This window comes from Coturnix japonica, chromosome 4, assembly GCF_054131305.1.
Source record: "Coturnix japonica strain WE chromosome 4, WE-NBRP24, whole genome shotgun sequence".
Taxonomy (NCBI): Eukaryota; Metazoa; Chordata; class Aves; order Galliformes; family Phasianidae; genus Coturnix; species Coturnix japonica.
The window spans coordinates 86,218,932-86,246,293 of NC_140666.1; the positions used below are offsets into that span (position 1 = coordinate 86,218,932).

General features: G+C 47.9%; 2 protein-coding genes across 8 annotated transcripts; one reads left to right on the forward strand and one right to left on the reverse strand.

Moving 5' to 3' along the window:
• Nucleotides 1-4,083, reverse strand: FOXI3 (forkhead box I3). The gene is made up of 2 exons (XM_015862529.3): nucleotides 3,259-4,083; nucleotides 1-1,575 (listed from the first exon to the last, which is right to left on the reverse strand). The coding sequence occupies exons 1-2, from the start codon at nucleotides 3,956-3,958 to the stop codon at nucleotides 986-988; spliced, it is 1,290 nt and encodes a 429-aa protein (XP_015718015.2). The 5' UTR covers nucleotides 3,959-4,083; the 3' UTR covers nucleotides 1-985.
• Nucleotides 3,049-27,362, forward strand: LOC107313853 (uncharacterized). Of its 7 annotated transcripts, none has more exons than XM_085545859.1 (9): nucleotides 3,049-3,190; nucleotides 5,560-6,414; nucleotides 20,965-21,112; nucleotides 21,799-21,891; nucleotides 24,195-24,519; nucleotides 25,485-25,622; nucleotides 26,051-26,180; nucleotides 26,761-26,927; nucleotides 27,154-27,362. In XM_085545859.1, exons 3-8 carry the CDS (start codon nucleotides 21,026-21,028, stop codon nucleotides 26,912-26,914), a joined length of 927 nt encoding a protein of 308 aa, XP_085401985.1. In that variant the 5' UTR covers nucleotides 3,049-3,190; nucleotides 5,560-6,414; nucleotides 20,965-21,025; the 3' UTR covers nucleotides 26,915-26,927; nucleotides 27,154-27,362. The 7 variants fall into 7 exon arrangements, with proteins under 7 accessions (XP_085401985.1, XP_085401984.1, XP_085401986.1 ...); XM_085545858.1 differs by lacking the exon at nucleotides 3,049-3,190 and adding an exon at nucleotides 3,519-3,646; XM_085545860.1 differs by lacking the exon at nucleotides 3,049-3,190 and adding an exon at nucleotides 4,329-4,727.

A 27,362-nucleotide genomic window follows, 5' to 3' on the forward strand; every position in this document is an offset into this window, starting at 1 on the left:
TTTATGTGAACATTTTATTCCCAACAGCTGTTCAGCCTGAAAGTTTTATTAATGCTCTAACAAACAAAAACAAACCCAACAAAAATGATCAAAACCAACGAAACAACAACAACAACAACAAAAAAAAAAAAAAAAAAAAAAGAAGGGGGAAACGGAGTAAAATAAACTTTAACCAAGTTGAAAACGTTATAAATAAGTACAGCTCCAGAGCATAATTTACAAATATAAAACCACATAGAAACATATGTACAGGAGAGTTACATTACGTACAAATATGTATAAAAATACCCCAGTGTTTATTCTCGTGCTAAAGCTGCAAGGCTAGACTTATCTTTGGTACTAAGCTCGGGGGAAAAGATGGCTGTACAAAACATGGCCCTATCTGCACATGGTGCCATGCACGGGGTGACAGAACAAACCTCATGGGGAGCTTGAGGAGCTTTTGGGCATCTAATTTCCCAACCTGACCCCTCCCCGTGCATCGCATATTGCAGGACCAGGGCAGGAAGGGCTTACAGAGGCAATCGCTGGCAGAAGAGTTTTTAATACATTGTACAAGGCACTTCATAGGAAATCTCTTCATTATTTTTTTTTCCCTGTTCTCTTCTAAGACTCACCGAACATCTACGACCAGTTCTCACTGACGTGGCATTTTATGAGCATAGTTTTTTACAACTTCTTATTCTACATTCGAGATTAAAAACCTCTGAAAATCTTAATTCAGTTCACTTTCATCTGCAGAACGGAGATGGCAAAGCCACCCAAAGCACCTAACACTTTCCAGGACGGGGAAAAGATTTTACATCTGCCTTCTGCTGGTGTTTGTGGGGTGTTTTTTGCTTGGAAAGGTGAGAAGATCTGTTTTCCTGGACAAACTCCTGGGAAGTGTCCACATTGAAATGCTGTTTGCAAAAGCACACGGTCCTCCATGCTGCCATGCACACACCTGCACCTCCTATTCCTTTTGCAGCACTGCCCCATTATCCTACACCTCTGTTCCATCCCGGGTGTAGATGAGGCTGTTGACTGTGAAGTTGTAGTAGTGGTTGTACTGGGCGCCCTGGCTGCCACTGCTGGGATGGAAGGAGCTGTAGTAGGCGGGGGAAGGTCCCGCCACCCGCTGCAGCTGTTCTGGTGAAGGCACCTCCTGTGATGAGCTGCTGGAAGGGGTGAAAGTGCCGCTGCTCAGCTGTCCAGCAGAGAAGTTCCTGTGATGCAGGTCAGTGCTGAGCCCCCCCGTCAGCCGGCTGCCCCCGCCGCTCAGCGAGCTCATGCCGCTGAAGAAGGTGCTGAGGCAGCTCGGGGTGGATGAAATGATACCGGAGGGAGAGGAGCTTTTGGGATGGTCCCTGGCAGAAGGCGATGGGTCCAGCTCTGGGGGTGGGCTGTTTCCACAGGGTTTGCCTGCAGCTGGGATGGGTCGCTCTTCTTCGGCCTTCAGGCCCCCAAGTGAGGAGGCTGCAGCCGTGGTCGCGGGGGTGTTGGGCTCTGAGCGTCGCTTGCGCTTGCGTCGGAAGTTCCCGTTGTCAAACATCTTCTCACAGTTGGGATCCAAGGTCCAATAGTTTCCTTTTCCTGGTGGAAAACAGGAGAAGCAAGAGAGAAAGTCAGCTTCTGCGACAGAGAGCCCTACTGCAGAGGGATAAGCGGTATCCATGCTTTGCTCAGCCAACGCAGCACTCACCCCTGCTCCTCCTCTACCTGTTGTCCAGTACAAGAATCCAAAACCTGGCCCTAAAACATCATCACCTCCTCCCACGCAATGCCAAAGTGAACATTAAGGCCACATAGAGAGGAGATCTCCCACCACAACCTCAACCTTTACTTCAGACCTGTCTAAAGGGAACACGAAGTGGGGCTTCCCTGGCTCTGGCTGCCACATGGCAAACAGGGATACCCACATCTGCAGCATGGCCAACATGGTGGACACCCTGCCAAGGTGCTTCTCAGAAGTACTGGTGGAAAGACAGACCAAGAGGTAATGGCCTAAAGTTGCACCAGGAGAGCTTCAGGTTGGATATTAGGAAAATGTCTTCTCTGAAAGACCGGTAGTGCATTGGAAAAGGATGCCCAAAGAGATGGTGGAGTCACCATCCATCGAGATATGACACTGAGGGACATAGCTTTGTGGGCATGGTGGTGATGGGCTGACACCTGTACTTAATCTTAGCGGTCTTTTCCAGCCTTACTGAATCTATAATTCTAGGAAAGATGGGACAAGCTGTCCCATGCCCACTGCTTTGTTTCAGGGGGCTGTGGTGCCATTAGCTGTCCCCACACAACTGATGGGAGCCATGACCTTGCCGTGTCCCCCCAGAGGCTCCAGCCCTGAATGTTCCCATCCCACCCAGCACTGTCCCAGCACACCCCTACGCTACACCCACTCCTGGGCACTGTCTGTGCCCCGGGGACAGGCCGGCAAGAGCTGGTCAGGGAGGGGAACCGTGAATCACGGCCAAAGGATCCAGGCCTTGCACAACCAGAACTGCTGGCCTCAGCCCACCTGGCCTGCCCAGACAGGGGGACTGAGGACTGGGGCCAGCTGCCATCCCCTACAGGACGCAGTGGTAGACCCAAGGAAAGCAAAAGGAGCTTGATCTCCTCAGAGGGAGACACTCACAGCCCGAGCTTGGAGGAGCTGAGGGCACCTGATCTCTTCATAGCCTGGGGATTGCCATGAGTGAACAAAAGAGCCTGGGCTCCTCAGCACTGAGCTCATGCATTACAGTCAAAGAAATGGCCACAAAGGAACATGAGATGAGAGCATGGTCTCCTCACACAGATGGCCATGAGGGGACAAGAGAGTCTGGGCTCCTCAGAGGGTTGGTCATGAGGGGTACAAGGACCCTAGTGCCTGCACAAGGATGAGGGAATGAGGGAACAGGTGAGCCTGGTTCTATCTCAGGGATGGCAATGATGGGATAAGGGAGATGATCTCCTCATAGGGATGGCTATAATGGTACACAGGAGCCCAGTCCTCTCATAGGGATGGCCATGAGCGGACAATAGAGCGCTGTCCCCCCATAGGGGTGGCCTTGAGGAAACAATGGAGCACTGTCCCTCCATAGGGATGGCCATGAGCGGACAATAGAGTGCTGTCCCTCAATAGGGATGGCCATGAGGGGACAAGGGAGACTGGTCCTTTCACCGGGATGGATATAAGGGAACAAGGGAGCCCAGGGACCGCACGGTAAGGAGCCCACACTCCCACATCCCCATCCCGGGTGTTCCGAGCTGCCGCCCACCCCCCATCCTCACCGGGGTCGTCCTCATCACGGGGCACCTTGCGGAAGCAGTCGTTGAGGCTGAGGTTGTGGCGGATGCTGTTCTGCCAGCCCGCCTTGCTGCGCTTGTAGAAGGGGAAGTTCTCGGCCACGTACTGGTAGATGTGGCTGAGGGTGAGCTTCCTCTCGGGGGCACTCTGGATGGCCATGGCGATGAGAGCCGAGTAAGAGTAGGGCGGCCGCACCAGCTTCAGCAGCTCCTCCTGGCTCGCCAGGCTCAGCCAGCTCAGCTCAGCACCGCCCGCCGACGGCGAACCGGGCCCCGAGGGCGAGCCCACCAACTGCCCGCCCCGCGAGCAGCCGTACGAGGCGGGCGGCAGGAAAGGCGATGCGGCGGCCCCGGAGCCGGGCGGACCCTGCAGGTAGGGAGCAGCGGGGCTGTTCATGCCCCACAGGTAACCGGCGTTGGCAGGAGCCCCGTAGTCCCCCAGCGCGTACCCTCCCGCCCGTTGCCCCGACGAAGCGGCGGCGGCGGCGGCGGCTGCGGCGGCTGCAGCGGCGGCGGCGGCGGCGCCGGGTGGATGGAGGCTGGGCTGGGGGTAGACGCTGAAGTTCTCGCTGCAGTACACCGCCATCTCGGGGGCCTCCTGGGCGCTGCGGGGCTGCGGGGGCACGGGGGCGGCCGCCGGCGCCGAGGGTCTGGGCTGAGCCTGCTGCAACTCACCGGCGCTCATAATCCCTCGGCCATGCAGGGCGGCTCGCGGCTCCTTACCCCCCCCCCCCGCCCGTCCCGGGCGCCCCCCACCCTCGCTGTTAAACCTCCTCTTTCGTCGGACCCCCCAAAATCCCAGGGGGGCTGAGGCGCGGCGGACTTATAGGCGCTGCCGTGCGGGGCCGGCCGGGCGGGGAGCAGCCAGTGGGGCGGGGAGGGAGGCGGGGAGGGGGGCAAGGCCGGGCCCCAAAAGCGGCCATAGGGGAGGGACCTGAGGTGTGTCGGGGTGTGGGTGTGTGGGGTGAGGGGGGGTTGGATCCCTTCTTGATGGCCGAGGGGGTCCGGGAAGCATCCCCCCCCCCGTGGCCGTGAGCCCCTGCTGTCCATCAGCCCCGATCCGAACTTCGGGATATTTAGAGCAGATGAGCACCTTGTGAGTGCCCCGACGGGAAAGCAAAGGGTGAAATTCGCCTAAACTCTTCATTCAGGTGTAATTTTGCCTTTGCGCTTAATGAGCTTTGGATGAGGAATTAGCCCAAATTAAACAAACAAACAACACCGCCGTGTTCGTTCCCAAAGGGCCGGCAGTCACAAGGCTCTATTTGCTAATAAAAGTTGGCTTTTGCCTTTTGTTTGAGGGGAAAGAGAGGGGAAAAACGCGTCCTTTGGGAGATGAAAGCTCCTGGGATCCACAGGATCCGACATCGTCCATAGGGAAATGCCAGCTCCGGCAAATCCCTCCTGCCCGCAACAAACGTCGGACCACGCGGACAAAACAGAAGAATACGAATGTAGGGAATCTTTGTCCGTCACTTTGAAGATGTAAATGGCCGGGTGTTAAATGCCATTGTCATACCGTTCTGTTTTCTGCCGATAAATATGCGTACAAATCCCCTTTCCGCGTTCATACACATGAGAAGAGATATCCCCAGGGCTGCCACCTCACATCGGGAGTTTGGGGGAGAAGTTTCCATTGGTTTAATGGAGAAAATGGTTCAAATCGCACATGTACAGCAGTGGAGATGTTGCAGGGCAGATGTTCTGGGCTTCCCAAATCGCAGAGGTCCATCCCTTGTGTGATGTAAAAACTCCAGCATTTTCACCATTGTATTTCGTTTTAAAACAAATGGACAATTTGGGGGATGGAAAAGCACTTAAAGTGTGAGAAAGAAACACGGTTTTGGGTTTCCTGTTTTAATCGTAAAGGGTTTTTCTCCTCTTTTCTTTTCTTTTCTTTTCTTTTCTTTTCTTTTCTTTTCTTTTCTTTTCTTTTCTTTTCTTTTCTTTTCTTTTCTTTTCTTTTCTTTTCTTTTCTTTTCTTTTCTCCTCTCCTCTCCTCTCCTCTCCTCTCCTCTCCTCTCCTCTCCTCTCCTCTCCTCTCCTCTCCTCTCCTCTCCTCTCCTCTCCTCTCCTCTCCTCTCCTCTCCTCTCCTCTCCTCTCCTCTCCTCTCCTCTCCTCTCCTCTCCTCTCCTCTCCTCTCCTCTTTCCTTTCTTGCTTTTTTACTCTCCCTCTTTTATTTCTTTCTCTTTTCTCTCTCTTTCTTTTTCCCTTTCTTCCTTTCTCTCTCTTTTCTTTTCCCTTCTTTCCTTCTTTCCCTATAAACCTGTGTTATTTTTAACAGCTCGGCAGCTGGAAAAATGCTGATTTGAATTCTGACAGGACAACGTGCATCCAAAACAAGAAGCATATCGGCAACTCTCGGCTCGAAAGGGCGGCTAAAGGACAAGAGAAGTTCTCAACTTTCCTCTGAGTGTGAAAAGCTGAACTTGTTATTGCCTAAAATCACAAAGAAATCGGTGTTTATCCGTTCGCTTCTGGGATCGCTCTGGGAGAAGCCCGAGCGGTGCTGCCGTATCGCTTGAAATTTAGGTTATTTTTGCTTCGGGGGTTTGATGGATTTGGGCAGAGGCAGAGCCCTCTAGAGGAGCAGCCCGGCTATTGCTGGGCCGGCAATTCGCCTCTGAGGTGCGTGCTTTGCCTTCGAGCTGTCTCGAGTCGATTCCTTTCCTTCCAGCAAAGGAAACGGGTGAGAAAATAATGCTGAATTAGCTCTAATAAAAACGCGTGTCCTCAGAAAACTCCAGCTTGCTTTCCCAAACACTGGGGAACGTGGAACAAAAATAGCTTTGGAGAGGTGGTTACATAGCCTCCACAGCACGGATATGCAAACCGACACTTAACTTTAACGAGGGGAGAGAAGAAAGCTTTGATGGTGTGATGGCTTTAAAACGTTTAATTTCCTTAATGCCTTCATCCCGCGAGTAGCATGGAGCATTGCCTCAATGCATGGCTGGCTCTCAGTACAGACCTGTTACCGCTCCCTTTTGCCAAGACATAAGGAGAGCAACGTTATGAGCTCCAGAGCTCTGCCACTATGCTCTCCAAACAGAGAGGTCTGTGCAATGCCTTCCATGTAGAAACACACAGAGAAGCGGCCAGCGAGGTGCCGAGATGGAAAACTGAACTCATTTTCCAGGTAAGAGTGGGGGGCTGCTGTCCATCTCTGCAAGCAGATTCAGAACGGGGCTTGAGCAATGCTGTGGGGTTTCTTTTATCCCTGAGTCACTGGGACATTTGTGAGCATTACCAGCAGGGCAGTGAGGTCTGACAGGTCAAGGAGCCCAGGGCATGTGGGAGCTGGGGCTGAGGTTCATCCCCCCCAGCTGTGATTATGTGCTCTCCTCTCCAGCTGCCTTTGAAAGTGGTTCAGGTCTTCCCAAAGAAAAGAGCTACAGGAGAGCAAAGTCGTCCCTGACCTGGTGTTGTGTTCTGATTCCTGTCTGCTGTTCCTTGTCATTCATGTGGGAAGTGCTTTTCTCCCTGATGGGAAGGCATTGCCTTTGCCTCTAAGGCCCTGCTCCTCTGAACATGTAGGCACAGGCTTAGCTACTGTGTTGTAAATCTCAGGTCTGTGCAGCTGAACACGGAAATGAGAAAACATTTCAGACCTGAGCACCCAGCTTTGCAGGTCAAGCGGTTCCCTGCACCCACCTGGGTCTCTCTCTGCTTCCCAAGGATGCTGAGCTCCAGCCATGGGTATCATGGTGGAGGATCAGGACCTAACAACCTGTATCGATGCTGTTGGCTTTTCTAGTGGGTGAGAGCCCAAAATCTCTTCAATGGCTCCAAACTGCTGCAGTGAAGCAGGCACCACAGGTTTGATTTGGTTTGGTTTGGCTGCATTTGCAATATACATCTCAGTTTCTCCCTAAGGCTGGCAAGAGGTGAGGCAGGAGCTCTGTAGCCCACGTGTAAAATCATTCCCATGTGCAGATTGTATCTTCTCCAGAGTCAGACACCAAATTGGGAATGAGTTCCTCATCCTACAGGACAACACAGGGAAATGATCCTTTCTCTTACAGCGGTCCAGGGCTGTGGTTCCATTCTGTTTCTTCAGTGATATCAGAAAGGAGCGGAATGAGAACCAATCAAATTAAATTTAAAGGCCATGCATTGTACCACTCCCTTATTTACAGCAAAGCCTTTCCCTTCCCAGGCTTTTAACTCTGTGTTCATTAATCTGCTCTATGAAAATCTTTTCTCACTTACCATCTGCTTTGTTCCCTAAATGGATGAGAGAGAGTATATCTGATGGTGGACAACAGGTGTTTCACTGCCCTGATTTTGGGAAGGGTGTTGTGTATGTGTATACAGGTTATAATAGTTTTTATCTCTTACCTAAGGAGAATTATGCATATTCCTCCCTCCCTGTCTCAGGTCATCCCATTGGACTGAAGTTCTGGTGATCAAACTTTGCCAACTCACCTAATGATAAGATCAGAGGCTTTAAAAATTTCTTGGTTTTTCAGACCCTACAACATTTCCTGGGGAGGTGTCCTCATCCCATGATTTTTAGGCTACTGACAACAGGCTCAGTTGGGTTTTGTTTCTGGTTGTTGTTCACATTTGTGAAAGTAGCGCAAGCTGCAGACTGAGAACTGCTGAGATAGATAGTCAGCATTTTGGAATGACAGATATTTTCCCATTGTGTTTTGGTGGTGCTGAGTGTGATGGAGCCCAGAGGCTGCCACAAAACAAGGAGTAAGTCATACTTTAGCCATACTTACTCAAGGCGGTTGTGGGTGAACCCTGTCACTGAAAGCAGCAGTTCTGCTGTGTCCACCTCTGTCTGTAAGCTCTAAAAGGTATTGGTAGCTGTGCTCATAATATAAGTGGGATTAAATAGATAACTTGGGAGCAAGGCTGTTGCAAGTGGGAATCACGGGGCTTGGGGGATGAGGGGATGGGGTCAGGCTGCAGGAATTATGTGTGTCACAAGTGATTTCACCATACTAGGAGTGAAACCTGAATTTTGGGAGAAGGAAGAGACAGAAGGAAGGCAGCAGCTGTTTGCAACAGGATCTGGTGTCCTGGATACTCTCCAGGTGTCCAGGAATGCATTTGCAGAAGCACTTCCCATGAAGAGCTGGCAGCTGACCTGGGCTGAAATTAAGCAATTTATTTGTATTTTCTATTTTCTTTTTCTTGTTGCATAATGGGATATTTGGTTGACCTTTTAGGTCCCTTCCAAGCCAAGCAATTCTATGTTTCTAAATGGAGCTTGCTGCTCTGGGTTAATTGCCCTATACTGATGACTACTGCAGAATAAGGTGAAGGTCAACATCTTCTGGTCTCAATTTATCTAAACATGTCTACTCTGCCCCGGAATGAGTAATGGAAGTATGTAAAGGCAAATTTCTGGTCAGGTAAGGTAAAAATAATCAAAACAATTGGTAGATACAGGCAGTAGCCACCTCCATCCCCACCGCAAGGAAGTGGAGAGTATTAAATTAATATTTCTTTTCCATGTTTGTTTGGGGAAGATTAGTATCAGGTGCTGGTGGAAGAGCATTTAGTCCTCCATTAATAGCTAAGTATTAGGTTAAATATTTTATAATTAGGCAGGCAAGGTAATTTATAGCCAAGAGTTTTAGAACTCTTGGAATGAGACAAGAGGACTAAGAAAACTGATATATGCTTTTTATTTAATAGGACTGATCAAATGATGTGGGGAATACCAAGGCTGTTACCTTGTCAATGTCAGAAGAAAGAAGTAGTGGACACATCACTTGATTCATGATTTAAACAGACATGAAACAGATGCTTTTATAGCAAACAAGCCTTGTCAAATCAATGTGCTCTTGCTCTCCAGTAAGAATAAATAAGCAGCTCTCAATGTTACTGACTTCTGGAAGTGTTTGATTCCTCAGAGGTACATTTAAATTAAAACAAACAAACAAACAAAAAAAAAAAAGGTATAAAATCAATATGGTGCAAATTGAGTGGTTCTCGTTGGTTAAAGGGAGGTCTCAGAATGTCACTGTGATGAACAAATCCTTGAGTCTCACTGCAGGAAAATCCTGTTGGAACAGGTTAAATATTGATTTGTACTAAGAATTGCCATTGATGAGGGGTGAAACAAAGAACCACTGACGACTTAATGTGGAAGGTTGGATCCTTGCACAGTCTTAGATGACTGAGGCTATGTAGACATATATAAACAATGGACAGTCCATGGACACAGATGTGCCCTGGCCTCTGCATGGAGCAAATGGGCAGAACAGAATTCAATGTGGAAGGGCAAAGAGTAGAGCTAGGAACAAAATCTGATGAGGTAATGGAGACCATCCTGGAAATTCATTATTTTTCATTAATTTTACAATTTCATATTGGTTCTGCATTAAATTATAGTGCCTATAACATCATGAATGAAGACAATGAGGTTCTTTACAGTTTATTCAAAGACAGGAGCTGGGGATCATCAAACACAGACTGTAGGAACCGTGTTCCTGAGAAGTTGCCACTGCTCACAGCATGCAGTTAAGCCTTGAAACTCATTTTAATTACACATGGGAAGGAATGATTATGGCTGACGTGGTTGCTGTCGATCCGTAGGCTCCTCCAAAAGTAATGCTCCTATTTATTTCCATGGAAACTACAGCAGATACAAAAAGCATAATAACACTATTTGATTGAGCAAATTCTCAGCTCCAAACATGATTTTTCAGTGTAGCCTCCTGATCACAGAATCACAGAATGAGCTGGGTTGGAAGGGACCTCAAGGACCATGAAGTTCCAACCCCCCTGCATGGCAGGGCCACCAAACTTCCACTGATCTCATACTGGTATTGTTTCAAACCTATGAGACACTGCAGATATCTCAGATACTCCAGGAAACCTCAGACAGCTCTAAATACTTTTGTGTATGATTAATTTAAGCCGAAGGTATCAATTTTTACTGCAGTTTGTTATTGTTCAAAGAAGTTGCTAGGAGTTATTGTGGATTCTCCGCTGCTTAAAATCAAGGTGGGACATTTTTTTCTAGCAAATACTTGAAAGAAGACTGATTCTAAGAGAAACCTGAGCCCGAGTTTTCCTTCATGCATGTAGCTCTACACAGTGATCTCCCAGCTTCCTGTTTTCACACTGTCAGTTGTATCTTAAGCACTGCACTATACACAGTCACTTTGCTGTTACCAGCCCCAGACTCAGAACTTTCCTCAGTTGATTGCTCTCTTTGTGCTGTGCTTATTTCTGCTCAGTGCAGAGAAGTTTAGCAATAAAATTTCAGTCCAGGTTTTAGTGCCCATCCAGGCAGGCAGTTTTGGTAGGTGGAGACTCAAGGCAGCCATTCCATATAGGAAAACTTTGGCTTAAGGCAATGATGTAAAACACAAGACAGGCATCAGCAGGCATCACATCAGTCAAAATCAAACAATCCCAGTTAGTTTAAGGTTTGTTACCTTTCAGAAACCAGCCCCTTGGTTTCATCAGGATATAGCACTATGAAACAGGTGCAGTAGTACACGTAGACATATGGGCTTCTTTAACAGATACCAAGGAAGAACTTCCTTGATTTCTTCAAATAATTTGAGGTAATTTTCCAGCAGTTGAAGCATGCCTAAACCATACACAGTGTATGTACCTAAACATGTACACAGTGACTGTGGTACGTGACTGATTGGCACATGCCAAAGATTGGCAATGTAAGTACTAACCAGGAGCAAGTAAGACAAAGCCTGCAGGCATTCATGAGGCTCTACAGACTCTACATCCACGAAGATGGGAGTCAGTGCAAACTAAACAGGAAGCAGAACTGGAAAGTTTTGACTGGAATTTAGGAGGCCAAAGCTGGCAAGTAAAGGAAGTACTGTATATCTCCTGGAGCACCGGTCTTCTGCAGTCATAACCTCATCCTCTGTCTTAGCAATATCTCTAACATGGCTTGGTTAGAAATGTGAACTCAGAAGTCTGATCAGCTCATGGCTGGTGAAATCAGCTATAACATGGATGAGACAGAAAGACCAAACGTACAAAAACGTAAGGGAGATTAATTCAGCCTAGAACTCAACTCAGAAATTGCCACTGAGAACCACCTACACAAGACTCATCAAGCCTTGATGGTGATCACCTTAACATCCAGATGGTAGGCAGCCACTGGGCTTGTGTGTAGGAGGACAATCTCCATGTGGCCATTGATAAGCACAGGGGATAGGTGAAAAGGCATATCCTCAGCAAGCATTCCCAGAGCTGAGCCAAGGTTGAAAAGTAAGGGCAGTCAAGGAGAATTAGTTTTAAAAAGGAAACAGCACTGGAATATTCTTGTGAAAGTCCAAGTGAAGGTGTCCTTTTAAAGCAAATGCTAAGGAAGAAGAACTCCAGAGCATTAAATCCAACCCCTCTTCTTTCATAGAAGGCCGGGCTGAGGAGGTGGGTGAAATATCACCAGACTCTATACAGATGACTGATCAAGAGATGAAGAGATTTGCAGTGTTTGGGAGATTATAACGCTTCAGGAGCTGGATGACAAAAAGAACCTTGCTGGCAGAAGCTGCAAAGAGGGGTCAGGAAGCTGAAGAAATCTGAGGGGCTGAGAGTAGATCAGTGGAGCTGTAGCACGAATCATTGACCCAGTGAAGCAGTTGTATGTTATCAATAAAGAAAAGATCTCACAAACAGGGAAAAGTGGATCCTAGTAAACAAAAGCCATCATGGTGACCTCCCAAATTCTGTGCATTTGAGCATTCTGAGCAAATTCCTCAGTGTGTTCCTTGCAGAAGGATTCAGAAGGTAGATTCAGTTTCCACAAAGCAAGAGGGACAGTAGAGCAAAAGCACTGTGAGAGGCTGATCACCGACAAGTTCAGAGACACCAAGAAGAAGAACTTCAGTTGCACAATTTCAAAAAGTCATTTGACTCAATGTGTTGCAATAGCTATGCGGAGTGCCCTAGGGCTATATGATATGTGTAAGGAGCTGCTGAAAAACATTATGAAGAGGTGAGGTCAGCAGTCCTGGTCAAGAGCAAGCTGAACAACTGGTTCATCACAATGACTGGTAGCAGACAGGGTGACCTGATAGTTCACAGCAACTTCTGGAGCTGCCTACAGAAAGTGAAGGATGGAGTTATAGTCACCAAATATCTGGGGCAAAGCCAGACAAGGAGATTGAGAGCCTCAGGATAATCACGTCTTTTGGTGGTGCCAGTTCATCAGATGTGCCAAGTCAGGTTGCTGTGTCCCACGGTAAGTGATGCAGATCAAAAACTGATGTGGGCCAGACAGAGACCAGGAGGAAAGGCAGAAAGGATGAGAACTACACGAGCGGGTAGCAGCAGGGCGGACAAGATGTACAACCCTATTTATCTAAGAAACTTCAGCGTGCAGGACAGCAACAAATATCTCTATGGTGATCTGAAGGTGGATGTAGCTGATGCCTGTGGATGCACATCACCTGAAACAGTCACAAAGAGACAAAGAAAAGTCACAGATACAAAAATCAAGCTAATCAGTAGACCCTGTTCTTACTCTGTGTCAAGAGAAATGGACTCTCAGGAAGTCAAATCACAAAAAGAAAAGTCAGTATTTACAGCATGCTATTACAGACTGTCAGAAATAAGACAGCATGCGATAGAACTTACAGAACTGAGTCAACGATGTGAGCAAATTCTTGTGATCTGGCTGCTGGATGGCTGGGTAATCACTTTTGAGGTACCCTGCTATGGTAAAGGGAAGAGAAATAAGATGGTGATGGTAAGAGAAACACAAGTAGCACTTTTTGTTTTGTTTTGTTTTGTTTTGTTTTTTGGAAGGACAGACCTTTGGATACTGAACTGATACCTACCTTTGTAAGATGCTGCTTCTTAACCATATTTCATAGACACTTTGGGTCTGCAGTATGTGGACTTGAAGGAGAATAGATGACATAAGGAAATGAGTCTGCATTTGCTGAACACAGCGTTGCACTTCAGAGTAACTTGCAACTGTCCTTAATCATAGAATCATAGAATCACCAAGGTTGGAAAAGACCTAAAAGATCATCCAGTCCAACCATTCACCCATTACCAATAGCTCCCACTAAACCATGTCTCTCAACACAATATCCAGTCATTCCTTGAACACCCCCAGGTGGCCACTTGTCAATGAGACCAAAAAAGAAAGAGGAAATCTCTCTGAAAATGTAGGTGACACAGACAGTGTAACTGAGAGAGAAATACAAGTCTTTTGCATGCAGCAGTTTCAGGTTCATCCTTGAGCAATAAAGCCACCTGGAGTTTCCAAACACCGGACCTATCTTTTTCTTTGACACCAGGTCACTCTGATGGACCAGAGCTCTGCCAGACAGCAATGAACACCAAGCAAAGAAGAAACAAAACCACATTTCCACATTCTCCTCCTGATGAATCTGGGTTAGTCAGTCTTTTTGCAGGTCTCTGCTGAACAGAAAATTCATGTTGCATAGTCCCAAAGTTTTGGATGGGAAACCTAAAAACATAATAAAATGTGCAGGATAGAGAGAACCAGATGATTTAATCTGGGCTGTAGGAAGAGTGAACATGATAGAGGTGATTGAGCAGCATCAAAGGGTGACAATCAATTTGAATTTCCCTAGAAGTGATGTTGACGCCTGTGCTGCTTCTCCCTGTGCTTTCTCTTTAATTAAATACCGAATGTTCCGTTGGTAGTTGGAATAACACAATGTTCTTGGGGAAAAGAAAACCCGAGTAATCCCTTTATCTGCTAAAATAGATGATTTCTAGTAGATTAAACAATGGCCTTTCAGCTACCAGAGCAGAGTTCAGGCCATAATTGAAGTCCTCTCCTTGGCCTCTCCTCGGTCCCTCGCAGCCAGCAGTCCGTAGAGCCCCATCATCAGAGATAACCTCAGTGACTCTTGTCTGCAGTGAGTGTTTCTCCAGATGAGGAGATTAGGCAGAGATAAAGCATATTACCTGAAAATAATAAGTGATTATGGTCCCGGACTGTCTCTCCACATTCATTTCATGCTGGTTAACCCTTGCAAAACTGGCTGCCGGTAGGGTTTTAGGTCTTTAAAGAAGAGGGGGGAGGCAAAGGAGGGTTTCTCATGTATGAGCAGAGAAAAAGGAGATTTTTTTTCCCTTTCATTCTCCTTTTTTTTTTTTTTTTTTCCCTTTTTTTTTCTTTTTTTACTTTTGTCTTGTATGGATGTTCCTGTGCATGGCAGCAGACACTCAGCTCTGGTGTTGCTTCAGCCCATGGTACACAGAGGGGCTGGGGCTGTGCCTTGCAAAAAGACAAATGTTCAGTGCCTTCACCCTTATTCTGGGGTCAGCAGCGCTCTCCCATTCCCTGGCACAGCACACAGGCTACAACCTTTGCAGTGGGCAGTTTCCATGGGACCAGTTTTCTGGGACGTAAGCTCAATGATGAAGAACAGCTCTCTGATGGTTTTTCTACCATAGATGTATCTGTGAGAGGAGATTTAGACTGGATGTGAGGAAAAAGGTTCTTTTAATGATAAGGGTAGTGAAGCACTGGCACAAGTTGCCCAGAGAGGTGGTGGGTTCCCCATCCCTGGAGACACTCAAGGTCAGGCTGGATCGGGCTCTGAGTACCTGATGGAGTTATGATGTCCCTGTTCATTGCAGGGGAGTTGGACCAGATGACCTTTAAAGGTCTCTTCCAATTCTATGATTCTATGACTGTGTTTTGACAACACAACATTTATTGCTTTTATACCCATCAATGGGAGATCCAGAGAAATGCAAAAGAAACTCAGAGGGGTTGATGGCAAATTGGCTGTTTCTCTAGGAGGAAACACATGAGCTTGTCACAGGTTTCTAGAAATTCATGTTGTTTGCCTAGAGAAGATGGAGAGAAAAAATATAAAAGGAAACTCAGACTGAAGAAATGCCTTGAAATCTGCTTACAGGGTGTTGGTGTTGTCACTCCTGGGAGCACGTTCCTGTGCTGCAGAACGAAAATGTCCTGATGGGAAAACCTTTTGGCCCTGTTCAAGTGGTTGGGAATTTTGTTAATCACTCAGTAGGGCTGCTGCCTTCATTTCATTCCCAGGAGGCACCTTCCCAGCTCTCATGCCATTACAGCATCCTCTGTCTGTCATCGCACTGGTCCCTGGGAGCGAGGGAAGAGCGGCTTCATCCTTCTTCCTCTAAACGCTTCATCAGCCGCTCCCCTGAAAACTGTAAATAAAGGCCGCTGGGGATAGCTTTTCTGCTTGACCCCTCACCTGAAATGAAAATAGAGGTGGCTGGATTTCATCCTGATGTGGAGCTCCTTCCCGGGCCGGCTCTTTCCCGTCACTGTTGACAGTTACCTGCCAAGCCCCATGGTTACCTTTGATTTCGCCGTAATGACATCTTGGTACTTAGGATGGCTCTGGGCTCATAATCCTCTCTGCAGCCTTAACCAATTTATGGGTAACCTGAGAGCAAACCTGAGAGCAGGCTCTCACTTCCTCATGATTTTGCTCTTGTTAAATACACTGAAGGTATCAACAAACTGAGCTCGCTGCAGTAGTGTGGCTATTGAATGCCCAGAGTGTGCAACTGTTTGAATGCACACCTGCTATAAATCTCTGCCTTTAGACGGTAGCTGCATGTGCTTGCTGCATTAAAACTGCATTATGTTTTCTTTTCCCAGCATGTGCTGCTGAAACAAATGCTTTGTTAGCAATAAGCAGGCAGTGCTCCAAAGAGATGCTAAAAGCAGGAGGGAGCATTCAGCAAAGTGGGATTTATCCACAGATTTGCTTTGTCTCTGAGTGCTTTGTCTTTCAAAACCTTCAAGACAAAGCCCTTTATCTGTCTGGTGTGTTTGGAGTGTAAGCACTTCAGGGTTTTCTGTTTGCCTAACAGCTTCTATAATAACTCTGTCTGATCTCTGGAGGACCTACCTGTACATGCACAGTGCACTTGTAGAAGTGTTTCATGGCTGTGAACAGGCTTGGAATTATAGCAGGACACAAGCCACAGCTCCTGCTCCCCATATGTATTAATTGGCTCCTCTAAAAGGAAATCTCTTGGCAGATTACACAGGGGCGGAAGTAGGAGAGGGATCCCCAGGGAAAGCAAACACTTGAGACTTCAAGGTGAGGTGAGTTTGGTGGCACGCTTTTCTAATGACCATCTGATCCAGGAGGTGCCCACTTCCCAAGCACAGATCAAAGACAAAAGGTGACTTCTGAAATGACATGCAACCACCTCTCACATTGCTTAAATTCTCTCCCTCTGCTAACGTTTGATCTCATTTCACTTCTTCTGTCAGTGGAAGCAGGTGGTTGCTTTATTCTCCCCGACAAGTTTGGGTCAGCTAATGGATGCAGTGGGAAAGAGACCTGGATGTAGACCCAGTCCAAACCTTGGTTCAGTCAGTGGAGAGGCTCCTCTTCACTGTGCTTGCTTTTGGATGAGCTCTGAGTTTAAGTGGTTGTGATCCTGCCAAACAGTTAAGATGTGATTGCATATCAGCATGGGACTCAGGATGAGTCCAGCCAGCTACAAGCTGGCAATAGAAAGAGAAGGCATATCATCAAGTTGCACCAAGGGGGGCTGAGGTTGGATATTCGGAAAACCTTCTTCTCCAAAGAGTGGTAATGCATTGGAACAGACTGTCCATGGAGGTGGTGGAGTCACCATCCCTGTAGGTGTTCAAGAAATATGGAGATATAGTACTTAAGGACATGGTTTAGCAGGCAGTATTGGTGGTAGGTGGACAGTTGGACTAAATGATCTTAAAGGACTTTTCCAGTCCCAGTGATTCTATGAGTCTATGAAGCTCCTTGACATGGGGGTATATGGGCTGCAGATTTTCCATGACACGCCATAAATGCACAGCCCCCTTGTACTGACTGCTACCGAGGGCTCATGCTTGCTCTTCTGGGCTCTCTGCTCTCTGTGGTAGCTCTACTGATTGCTGGTGGAAACTCTGGACTAGCAGAAGTTCTGTGGCACATGTGATTGCAGATGGTAGGCACAAGTCGAGCCATTGTAATATTGTTGAGTTAAATCAGGAGCCTCCCTGAGACTCGGCTTATTTGCAAAGCTCTGCTCTGATTTGGCCTATTCTGTAACACACCAGGCTGTTCTGCCACAGTCTTTTAGCCTAATTCCAAATTTAACCTTCTCCTTCCAAGGAGAAAGAGTAGCAGAATTTACCTAACAGGCAAGCTCTTAACAAAGCCTTGGATATCTGATACACATAATGGTCCCAGAGGCATGTTTACTTTGGACTGAGTGAGTGAGTGAAAACCATTCTGGAAGGGCTTTTTCACCCCCAGTGACTTAAACCTAACGAGGAGAAAAGTGATGTGGTTAAAGGGCTATTTAAACAACAGCATTAGTGAGCAGAGTTAGGTTCTCCAACAATACGTGTATGTATTTACCTCACACAGGTGCATAAATATGCATTGATTTATATCATGGCACACAGAATGCTCACACATAGGCAGTGATGAGATTTTAGCAGTCCTCTGCTGATGGATGCTTGTTGGGGGGAAGACTGTGAGCAAACAGTGGATTGTTTTTGGGAGGCTATAAGCAGAAGTGCCTGAAGACCTGGGACACGACCATTGGGTTCACCAGCTGCAAAGAGTTTGACTTCCAGGGGTCATCCTGTGTGTGATTTATGTGGCTGGAATAGAGCTGCAGGTGCCTGAGCATTGCTGCAGGTGGATGGGCGCTGGTTGCTACACTTGGTGCCATAAATGCCTTCACCAGCATACCCATAAAATTGGAGAAAAGCATGAAATAAACTATGGGAAACCCTCTCGTGCTGGACATGCTGCTCTGTGGCAAGAGTTCATGTTTTTAGACCAAATGGATGACTGACCTCGTGCTGACAGAATAGGCTGTCAGCACTCGTTCCTTGAAGAAGAGTCTCCCCTTTGCACTTTATCTCCTGGTGGTGATAACGGGAAGGGAGATGCGCAGATTACACCCTGCCTCTTTCACACGATGGGGGTCCTGCTTACCGAGCACTTCCCTCTTTCAACAACCTTACAGGGGCAATGCATCTTATTCCCAGCCAAAGAGCACCTGTCAAGAGCTGGACTGACAGGAAGTATGTCCTCCTTGGCCGTGTTTTCTTGCACTTAATTCATAATAACTGAGATGGTTGACCCAAACCTTGCCAGCAACTTGCACAAGAGCCATGCAAGCTCAGATAGCAATGTTGCCACCTCAGGAGTGGAAAAAGACAGCAGTTAGAGGAAGATAGGGCCAAAGTAAAGTGAAATCTCTCTTTATGCTACCATGGTCTTACTGAGGCTATGAGACAGACTTTGCAGAGTAAAGCAGAGTAGCTACTTCTGAGCACAGGGAGTTGGTATCATGGGAGAGGAAATGGCATTAGAGCTCATAGGCACCTGTGAAGAAGTTATGAAAGGAGTCTTTAAGTGCATAAAAACACTAAAACAAAACAGTATGTGGTTGGTTTACTTTTCCTTCATATCTGAATTAGCAATGAAGAGGCAGATACGCTCACTCAGAGGCAGCGGAAGATGAGAGCTGGGTGGTAGGTTCCTACCCACTTCTAATTGGGATCCCGTTGGTAATTATCAACTCCACCATTTGGTACCAGGGAAGAAGAAATGGGAGGCAATAGCGGGCTGCTCCTGCATGACCTATTCTGGCAATGTGCCTTTTAATTTCATGTGAACTGTGCCTGCGAGAAGACGGAAGGATCCAGCCATCATCAAGGAAGATTAGGATTTGGAGCCAGGTTTTGGAAGTTGTTTCCTATCTCAGCAATGAATCAGACACCTTAGGTAAAATTCGGATCCTACTGAATAAGCATTTTGGTTTTAAGTTTAGCAGGGCCAGGATTTCACTAATGACAGCAAATGTAGCCAAGCACTGGTGTGCCTGCAGCTGGGAGCTCTTTACCAGTGTTACATCCTAAAATTGTGTCTCATTTATAATAGTCTCATAGGATCTGATTCTGTTCCCCCTGTATGGGAGTTTATCTGCTGAGTTAAAAGTGACTGGGCACCTCCTGTGCTGTGGTGCTGTGTAGGATGCTCATAGAATCACAGAATCACAACGTTGGAAAGGACTTATAAGATCATCTAGTCCAACCATCCTCCCTTTACCATACCTACAGAAAACCCCTAAACCATATCTCTTGAGATGATGCTGAGATATTAAGAGTGAGTTTTCTCAATGTATGTGAGTCTTGATTATTTTAGAGTGCAGATTTGGTTTCATTTACAACAGGAAAAGTATTCTTTCTCCCTTCTCTAGAAGGAAGACACCCTTGAGAGCTTACTGATATTTTTTGTGTTTGACTTTAAGGCAGAAGTTTGTTCCTAATTAATTGAATAAGTGCTTTAATCCCTGGCCTGAGGGCTTCCCATAGAGCATTAGCTGTATTAAGAAGGAAATGGAGTGTAATCCCTTTAATATAAGCATAGGAGAACACGAGAGTTTCACATTTCTGGAAATAAATTCTTTCCTTGTTTATCTTGTTTATCCTGATATTCATTTGCATAAAATATAGCAGGGATGAAGGGCTTCTCCTTCTAACTGGCTCCAGTGCTGAGGTGCCAGCAGCACGTGGCTCTGGCACTGGCATCCTTGGGCTCTGGTTATGCACCGATGCATAACGGGATGAAAAGAGAAACAGCTCTGGAATTCAGCTCATTCCAATGGTGTTTGTGAACCCAGCTCTGTGACTGCTACGAGCACAGAACAAGAAGGAATTTTCTGGCCCAGTGTGAGGAATCAGAAACCCTTCAGAAACCAGTTCCCATAGACCAGGGCCCTCTCCACATCCTTCCAAAGATATTGTCAGCCTGGGAGTTTTACTCTCATTGCTTTTCAGTAAAGTCAGACCAGGATCCTGGAGCCGAGATGTCGTATTTCTGACTCATGCATCATCACTGGCATTAACCACTATCTGCATTAACTGTAGTGCACGAGAATCTCCTTTCTGATCTGATATCCAGGCTTCTATGTGGCTAAAGAAATTGGACTCTTGGATGAGATTCAGCTGATCAAACCTATGCTTTCCGAGAAAGCAGTTCATTTCTTCCCAAAATACGTGTCTCCACTGGTCACATGAATCAGGCTGAATGAGCCAGGAGGCCAGGAAGGCTCAGCTCAGAGGGAGACATCCTCTTTGTAGACATCTACAATTAGTTGAAATTAGTCTTGGATGAGATGGATCCAAAGGTTGTTAATGCTTGATGCTTTTGAATTACTGCTTTATGGGTATGGGACAGAAGACTGCAACCCCTCAAGGGCTCACAGAGGGATTTCTCCCCTCTCTTGTGTACCCAGCTTTAGCTGAAGGAGCAGGTAGCAGCTCCCTGTGTTTGCCTTGGGGTGGCTTTTCCCCAAGAAGCCCTCATCCCACACATCATGGGGTGAGGTCCCCTCCCACCAAGGTCTCCAGGGTTCTAGATTGCAGGTGTCTCACAAAGGGTGGGAGGTTTCCCTTCTCCATGGAAACCCTGTTGCCACCAAACATATCCCATCGTGCACATAGCAAGGCACCTCTCCTGCCCTGAGAAGGAACACAGAGGTTCATCTCTCTGCTTGCTGGTGGTGAAGTGCTGTCATCTCATCTCTGCCAGGTCCTGCCAAGCTGCATCTCCTGAGCTCCATAGGTGGCTCCATAGGTGCTCATTGCTGGATGTGTACACTTCTCACTGCTGAGACTGGATGATGTCAGCCATACTCCAAACACCAGTTTGGGGTATGCATGGATGCTACAGCCTCATCTGAATCCCCTTCCTCCTTCCAGGACCCACACCAAGCCTCTAGATCCCTTGCCCCTTGGGGCAGTGGGGAGCAGAAGATCCGGTATGCCGGCTGTTGAAGGAATGACTTCTTCTGGTCCAGGTTCCAGGTTCACCACAGAGGATGCAATGAGGAAACCAGTGCATTCGAAGGTGAAATACAAAAGGGGTTCCCTCCCTCTCTGGGTTTTGAGTAATGGATTTGCAGTCTGCCAGGTTAGGTAGATAAGAGGAGCTGGTGACAACAGGTTTCTGGGTCCTGGCCAAAGGCAGCCACTCATCTGGGAAGCCCAGAGGGAGAAATGAGTGAAATGCTGGAATAGAGTAATGAGGATATAGAATATATTCTTGCACGTAATGAACGACACTGCTGGCAAGGCACAAGGAACCTTCTGTAAGATGCTGTGTGCTGGCACAGTTATTGGTTCCTTTTATCTCAGTAGGTGCTTTAAGTATTTCAACTTTGTCCAAAGCACCAAAATGAGCCTGAAGGTTCATCTCACCCACTTTCCTGTCTCCAGCAGTGGGCTGTGGTGGATGCCAAGGGGGGAGCACGGGAAACAGGATGAGCACATAGTGATTTCTTCCCTAAAATCCTCTGCACATCTCCTGAAGTTTACACTGTGAATCACCATCCCTGGAGGTGTTCAGGAACCGCAGAGATGTGGCACTGAGGGACATGGTCAGTGGGCATGGTGGGTGTGGGCTGGTAGTTGGGCTAGATGATCTTGGAGGTCTTTTCCAACCTTAATGATTCTATGATTCTGTGTTTCTGTCACCACCTTTAGAAGGTGACAGAAGGTGACCAAGCTCCTTGTGTTTGCTTCCTCTCCTTCCAGCCACCTGTGTCACTGGGTATGTACAAGAGCATGTACAAGAAGGAATACACATGGAAAGAGGGAATCAAACCACCCACTGAGGAGGATGTGCAGGTAACTGTGGGCATTTCCTTGCTTTGCTCCATGTCTTTTGGTGTCGGCTCCTTGCACTCAGCTATGGGACTGCCTGGGACTGGGTGGGACTGGGATTCGGTGGGTGCAGAGGTGTGAATCCTTTTGGTCCACTTTGGTCCCTACTGCCATGACCCACCAGCAGGGTCCATCTCTGTCCCCAAACCTTCAGCTGGAAATCCCCCTTGTGCCCTCCAGTGAACACATTTGGACAGGCTGTGCTAATTACACTCATTAAGCTGGGGCATTAATGGCTGCATGCTGAACCGCACCTAAGCCTTAGACTCCTATTGCTCCTCGTGAGGCCAATGGAGTGATCAGGATCAGATCCATCCCAGTGCCACCTTTAGGAGGGGGATTGCATTTGGGGTGGAGATGTCTCCATGCCCTGACACGGGCCTGAGAAGGTTTCTGAGGGGAAGCTTACGTTGTTTTCTTTCTAATCCCCTGGCGGTGCGAGTGACCCCCTGAGCTATTTAATCTGATTTGCTGCGCTCCGCCTGCCCTGCCCTAATTGCTTGTGGCAGCACAGTGGGGACAGCTGTGGTTTGCACAGAGCCACTGCCGAGAAGTGGTAGGGGGCATGTTCGCTTCCTAAAGCACTTTGGGCTCATTCGCTCACAAGAGAAGGAGGGGGAAAAAAGCATTCAGGCTTGGGAGGGAGAGTGGGCAACAACAGAGGAATCATTGTGTGAAGGTGCCCGCTGGGGCTGTCTGTTCAGTAGGGTGGTGGTGGCTCTCATCAGGCCCTGGCTGCACTGCTGTCCTCAGCCCTCTCCTCTCCTCCCCTCTTCCCTGCTGCCAGCTCCCCTCCTCCTGTTCTTGGGAGCACTCCCGCTGCCAGCAGCCTTCATTAGTGGGGCTCTGCTGGGCTGACAAGTGCTTCCCGGAAAGCCGGAGCCTCAGGTGGCCTCCAGGAGGGCAGGGTTAACCCTTGCCTGCTGCGGCACAGGGAGAAGTGGTTGTGGTGCCCAATCCATGCACCTCAACTTCTTTTCTCTATTATTTATTATTACTATTTTTCTCAACAGCTTCGTAAGGCTGTATGCGTTTTGTGGAGGTCCTCATGGAGTCGAAGGGAGGAAACAACTGAGATGTGACTGCTTTCATTGGGTTGCATCTCCCATTGACTCTTCACTGACCCTCTATTAAATTGCAAGGAAAGCTGTTTCACTGGGTCAAGCGCCAATGAGGTCCTTGAGAAACCTAAGTTTTGCTCTTGGACCTTCTCATCTGCTTTCATTAAGTGGATAAAACCACTTTGGAGATTTTCTGTGTGAAATCTGGGGTGATGTCATGCTGGAAGCTTAAGATACCCTTGGGTTAAGACACAAGGCACTATCTGCTCTGTCATCCCCATCAGGGGTTTCCAGAGGCTCTTGTCCCTCCAGAGATGTCTCATGAGGAGCTCTTCACAACCCTGTGGGAAGAAACTCCCAAATACAGGTGGTCTCCATAGCCCTGCAGCCTCCTCTCACCCTGTCAGGTCATTGCCTCTTCCATCCACCTGCTCTGCTTGTTGCCTTGGCATGTGCTCATCCACAGTGGGAAGACATGAAAAGTTGGAAAGACATAGGAAGATAGAAAGAGAGTGGGAAACAGCAACCAGACAGAAAATCCCAATGTGGAACCAGTTGTGAATTGAGGCTACAACCAGAGAGATCTGGGCTTGCTGCTGTCCTGCTGCAGGTGGTCTCAGTGCCCAGCAAGCCATAAAAAGACAGAAATAGGAAGGATGTGAAGACAAATTAAGGGCTGGAGATCCTCTCCTATGAAGAAAGATTGAGAGAGTTGGGCTTGTTCAGCCTGGAGAAGGCTCCAGAGAGACCTCCCTGTTCTTGCAGGGAGTTTATAAGTAGGAGGGGAGCGGCTACTTATATGATCTAATAGTGACAGGACAAGGGGGAATGGCTTCAAACCAAGAGAGGGGAAATTTAGGGTAGATGTTAGGAAGGAATTCTTTACTTAGAGGGTGGTGAGGCCCTGACACAGGCTGCCCAGGGTTGTTGTCTTTGGAGGCATTCAGTGCCAGGTTGGATGCAGCCCTGGGCAGCCTGATCTGGGGGGTGGTAACCAGCAGAGGGGTTGGAAGCAGATGATCTTTAAGGTCCCTTCCAACCTACGCCATTGTATAGTTCTAAGAAAGAGACAGCCTTAATGTTCTGTGCATTATTTAACAATAGTTGTGTGTTTTGTTTGTGGCTGCGGTGTCCCTGTGGGCAGGTAGCACTGTTTAATGATGCTTTAGTAATTGTCCTCCTCACCACGTCTGCTTCTTTCTGCAGAAGCTCAGAGCCAAGGAGTTTGCTGTGCCCAAGGAGCCGCAGGTGATACCATACTATGACAAAGCTGTCAGGGAAGGGAGAGAAGTCGCACCAAGTGAGAAGCAAGAAGGCACTGCCATCAGTCCCAGAATGCTGCAGCAGGCTCATGAAGAGCAGAGGAAGCCCTTCAGTTCTGACTTCCCCATCGCAGAAAGCCATGCACCAAAGCAGTACCTCACCACTGAACTGGCAGGACCAGAGAGGCCACAGGCTCTCAGTGGGCTGAAAAATGAACTGTCTTCTTCCCAGAACCTTCAGGCTGCTGGTGGTGGCCTAGGAGCAGCAGGTAATCCCACTCAGCTGGCACCGGCCAGATCCAGCATCTGAGATTCAAGATGGATTCCAAGGTGGATGGGAGGAGGGCAGCACTACTCGGCCATTCTCCAGCATCAAGCAGGGGGATAAGGGCAGGGATGTCCTCTGATGTCCTCTCTGAATTCCCATCTTTCACCATAGAATGTCTGTCTATCTGTCTGGAGCTCTCATCTCTCCCACATGGTCAATAGGGAGAAAAGCCACAGATATTTCTTGTAGCCTAAATGATGCCTTGAAGATCCTAGAATCATAGAATCAAGTTGAGAGGGACTCTTAAAGGTCATCTGATCCAACTCCCCTGCAAAGAACAGGGTCACTTACAGCTCCATCAGGTGCTCAGAGCCCCATCCAGCCTGACCTTGAATATCTCCAAGGACAGAGCATGAAATAGAATGAACCCTGGCAGCACTTTTCTCTCTCCATGCACTAGAAGGAGAGCTGGGATAAGTAGCTTAGATGGACACGTCTCCATTTGGACAGATAACCATTTAAAGATGCCTGTGAAGACCTGAAGGCTTCAAACATCTCCTTGCTGAGCCCATCTTATGATGTACTGTGCTAGTGACACAACTGCTGTGGGCTCTTTCCTTCTTGCTCTGCCTGTCTGTAGCCCAGCAGTGCTGTATTTCTTTCATACAATGACCTGCAAAGGGTCTCAGCTCCTTTCAGCACTGGGAGCACCATGGAGACAGCAAGGCTCCTTCCACTCACTTCACATCACCATAAATCTTTCCTCCACTGGCTTTGTGAACCAAATCAATTCCAAATTGATGCAACTCAGCAAAGCTTTGCTGAAGGGAACGAGTCTTCCCTTGATTTATACCAGCTGAGACTCCAAGTTGCCGTTGTTATTTGCTTGCTCCCACCCGAGGGCAGGATTTGGGTAATTGATAGATTTTCCCATCTAATGCACTGATGTCTTCCCTCATTTCTCAGGGTCGATGCTGTATAGGCAGAAGCTGGATCCGACCTGGGGTACCTACCAGCACTTCATGCTGGAGGCAGGCCAGGCCCTGCAACACGAGGCTCAGCAGAACAAGAATATGGGCATAGGCTCATCGGTTTTGAAGAAAGGTCAGTGGGTGGAGGCTGTGGCAGGTTACCTGTGGCCTTCAGCCTGGCTTTGGACTTGAGTTTACTGCAGGAAGGTGAAGTAATTACAGTGGGAAATGCCTGCAGGATCCCCACAGCCATCCACCTGTTGGTGGGAAGAAGTAGGGCAGGAAAAATAGATTTCATCCAGAAAGGGTTGGAGCATCGTAAATAACATCTTTTCCATCCCCATTTCCATATGGGCCTTCTTATGCACTTCTTGCATTTTCCCTTGGTTAACCCTCCTTCATGGTCATGGTAGCTCCAGTGAGAGCACCAACATTTAAGTTGGAAGTGAAGGGCCATCGAGTCCAACTCCCCTGCAATGAACAGGGACATTTACAGCCAGATCAGGTGCTCAGAGCCTGATCCACTGTGACCTCTTCATTATTTGTTCTCTCCTTCACTAGAGGGCTCTGGCCATGACCAGAGAACTACCTACAGCATCGACTTCCAGGGCCAGCCTGTAGCTGACAAAGGAAGCTGTGTAGCAAATAAGAATCAATCTCACGTTTTCACTGAAGATGTACTCCTCCGCAAGTAAGGGAAAGCTGGGCTGGGGGAGTGGATTGGGAGTGGGGACAGGGTAAGAGAAGAAGAAGGAGGTTTTGGAGCTGGTTGGGGTTTGAAGGTGTTTCTCAAATGTATTTCTCCATGTTCACATTATGCAAAGTGCCCAAATGAATTCCCTCGGGGCCACAGCCTTCCACAAGGCTCAGCCTTTACTTGGGAAGTTTTATAGTGGGGGTTGGTATGAAGCTTTTCCTGGGGCAAACATTGACAGTTCCACCCAGGAATCAGGAACTGAGGGTCCTGTTGGATGGGCACAGGAGGGCACAGCTCCACATCTCAAAGCCTGGGCTTCCCCTGGGGAAGGGAGCTCTTGGATCAGACAGGGCAGGAGCTGTTTGTGAGGTGACTCATCTGCACACTATGAACAAACAGGCATAAACTGCTCCTGAGCTCTCATTTCTCACCAGAAAGGTAATTCCTCCCTGCTGCCTCATCCCCCCACCTCCCCATAGCACATATATATTCCAGATTTACACTCAAGTCTTGGTGGGTGACTGGTCCCAGTGACTGTACCCACTCCTCAATACCTTCTCCGTGTTCCCCATAGGAACCGCTGGGTGTCTGAATACAAGGACAACTACAGCGTTCAGCTACAGAAGCTGAATCGAGCATCTAAAGGCTACACTGCAGAGCTTGGCTCTGCCTTGAAGCCCCAAGGGGAGTCCTCCCAGAGTGAGGCTGCACCAGACACAGCCCAGTGAGTGATGCTGCATGGTAAGTGGCAGCATTACCTGTGTCTGTGCTGAAAGACACTGTGCTGGGGGTTCAGTGGGATTTCAGGGCCTGAGGCAGTGAGATTAAAGGGAGACTTCAGTGAGGTGATGAGCCAAAGCCTGAGCAGCCTCATTGAGCTGGCCTCACTGAACCAGGAGACCTGCATTACACTGTGGTGTTCTGATTGATGTTAGGATGTGTTACCTGTGCTGTTCTGTGTTTGCAGCTCCCTATTCTCCAAGCCATGGGATATTTTCCACCGTAGATCCTGGAAGCCTGGAAACGTCTCTTCCAAACCCACCATTACCAAATACTTCTAAATTGTTCAGCAGAAACCTTTTTACGCACAAATTTCAGGAAGAAACATGAGCTTTTCTCACTGTCTGAAATAAAAAGGGTTTTTTGGACGGCGCAGAGCTAAAAGCACCCATCAAA

Excerpts from the sequence above, each read along its gene's own strand:
- FOXI3 (XM_015862529.3), bottom strand. The coding sequence starts at position 3,958 with ATGAGCGCCGGTGAGTTGCAGCAGGCTCAGCCCAGACCCTCGGCGCCG. Across the intron at positions 1,576-3,258 it reads CCGTGATGAGGACGACCCCG|GAAAAGGAAACTATTGGACC; the intron begins GTGAGGATGGGG and ends GTTTTCCACCAG.
- LOC107313853 (XM_015862531.3), top strand. The coding sequence starts at position 20,927 with ATGCTACAGCCTCATCTGAATCCCCTTCCTCCTTCCAGGACCCACACC. Across the intron at positions 21,892-24,194 it reads CCACTGAGGAGGATGTGCAG|AAGCTCAGAGCCAAGGAGTT; the intron begins GTAACTGTGGGC and ends TTCTTTCTGCAG. Across the intron at positions 24,520-25,484 it reads TGGTGGCCTAGGAGCAGCAG|GGTCGATGCTGTATAGGCAG; the intron begins GTAATCCCACTC and ends CTCATTTCTCAG.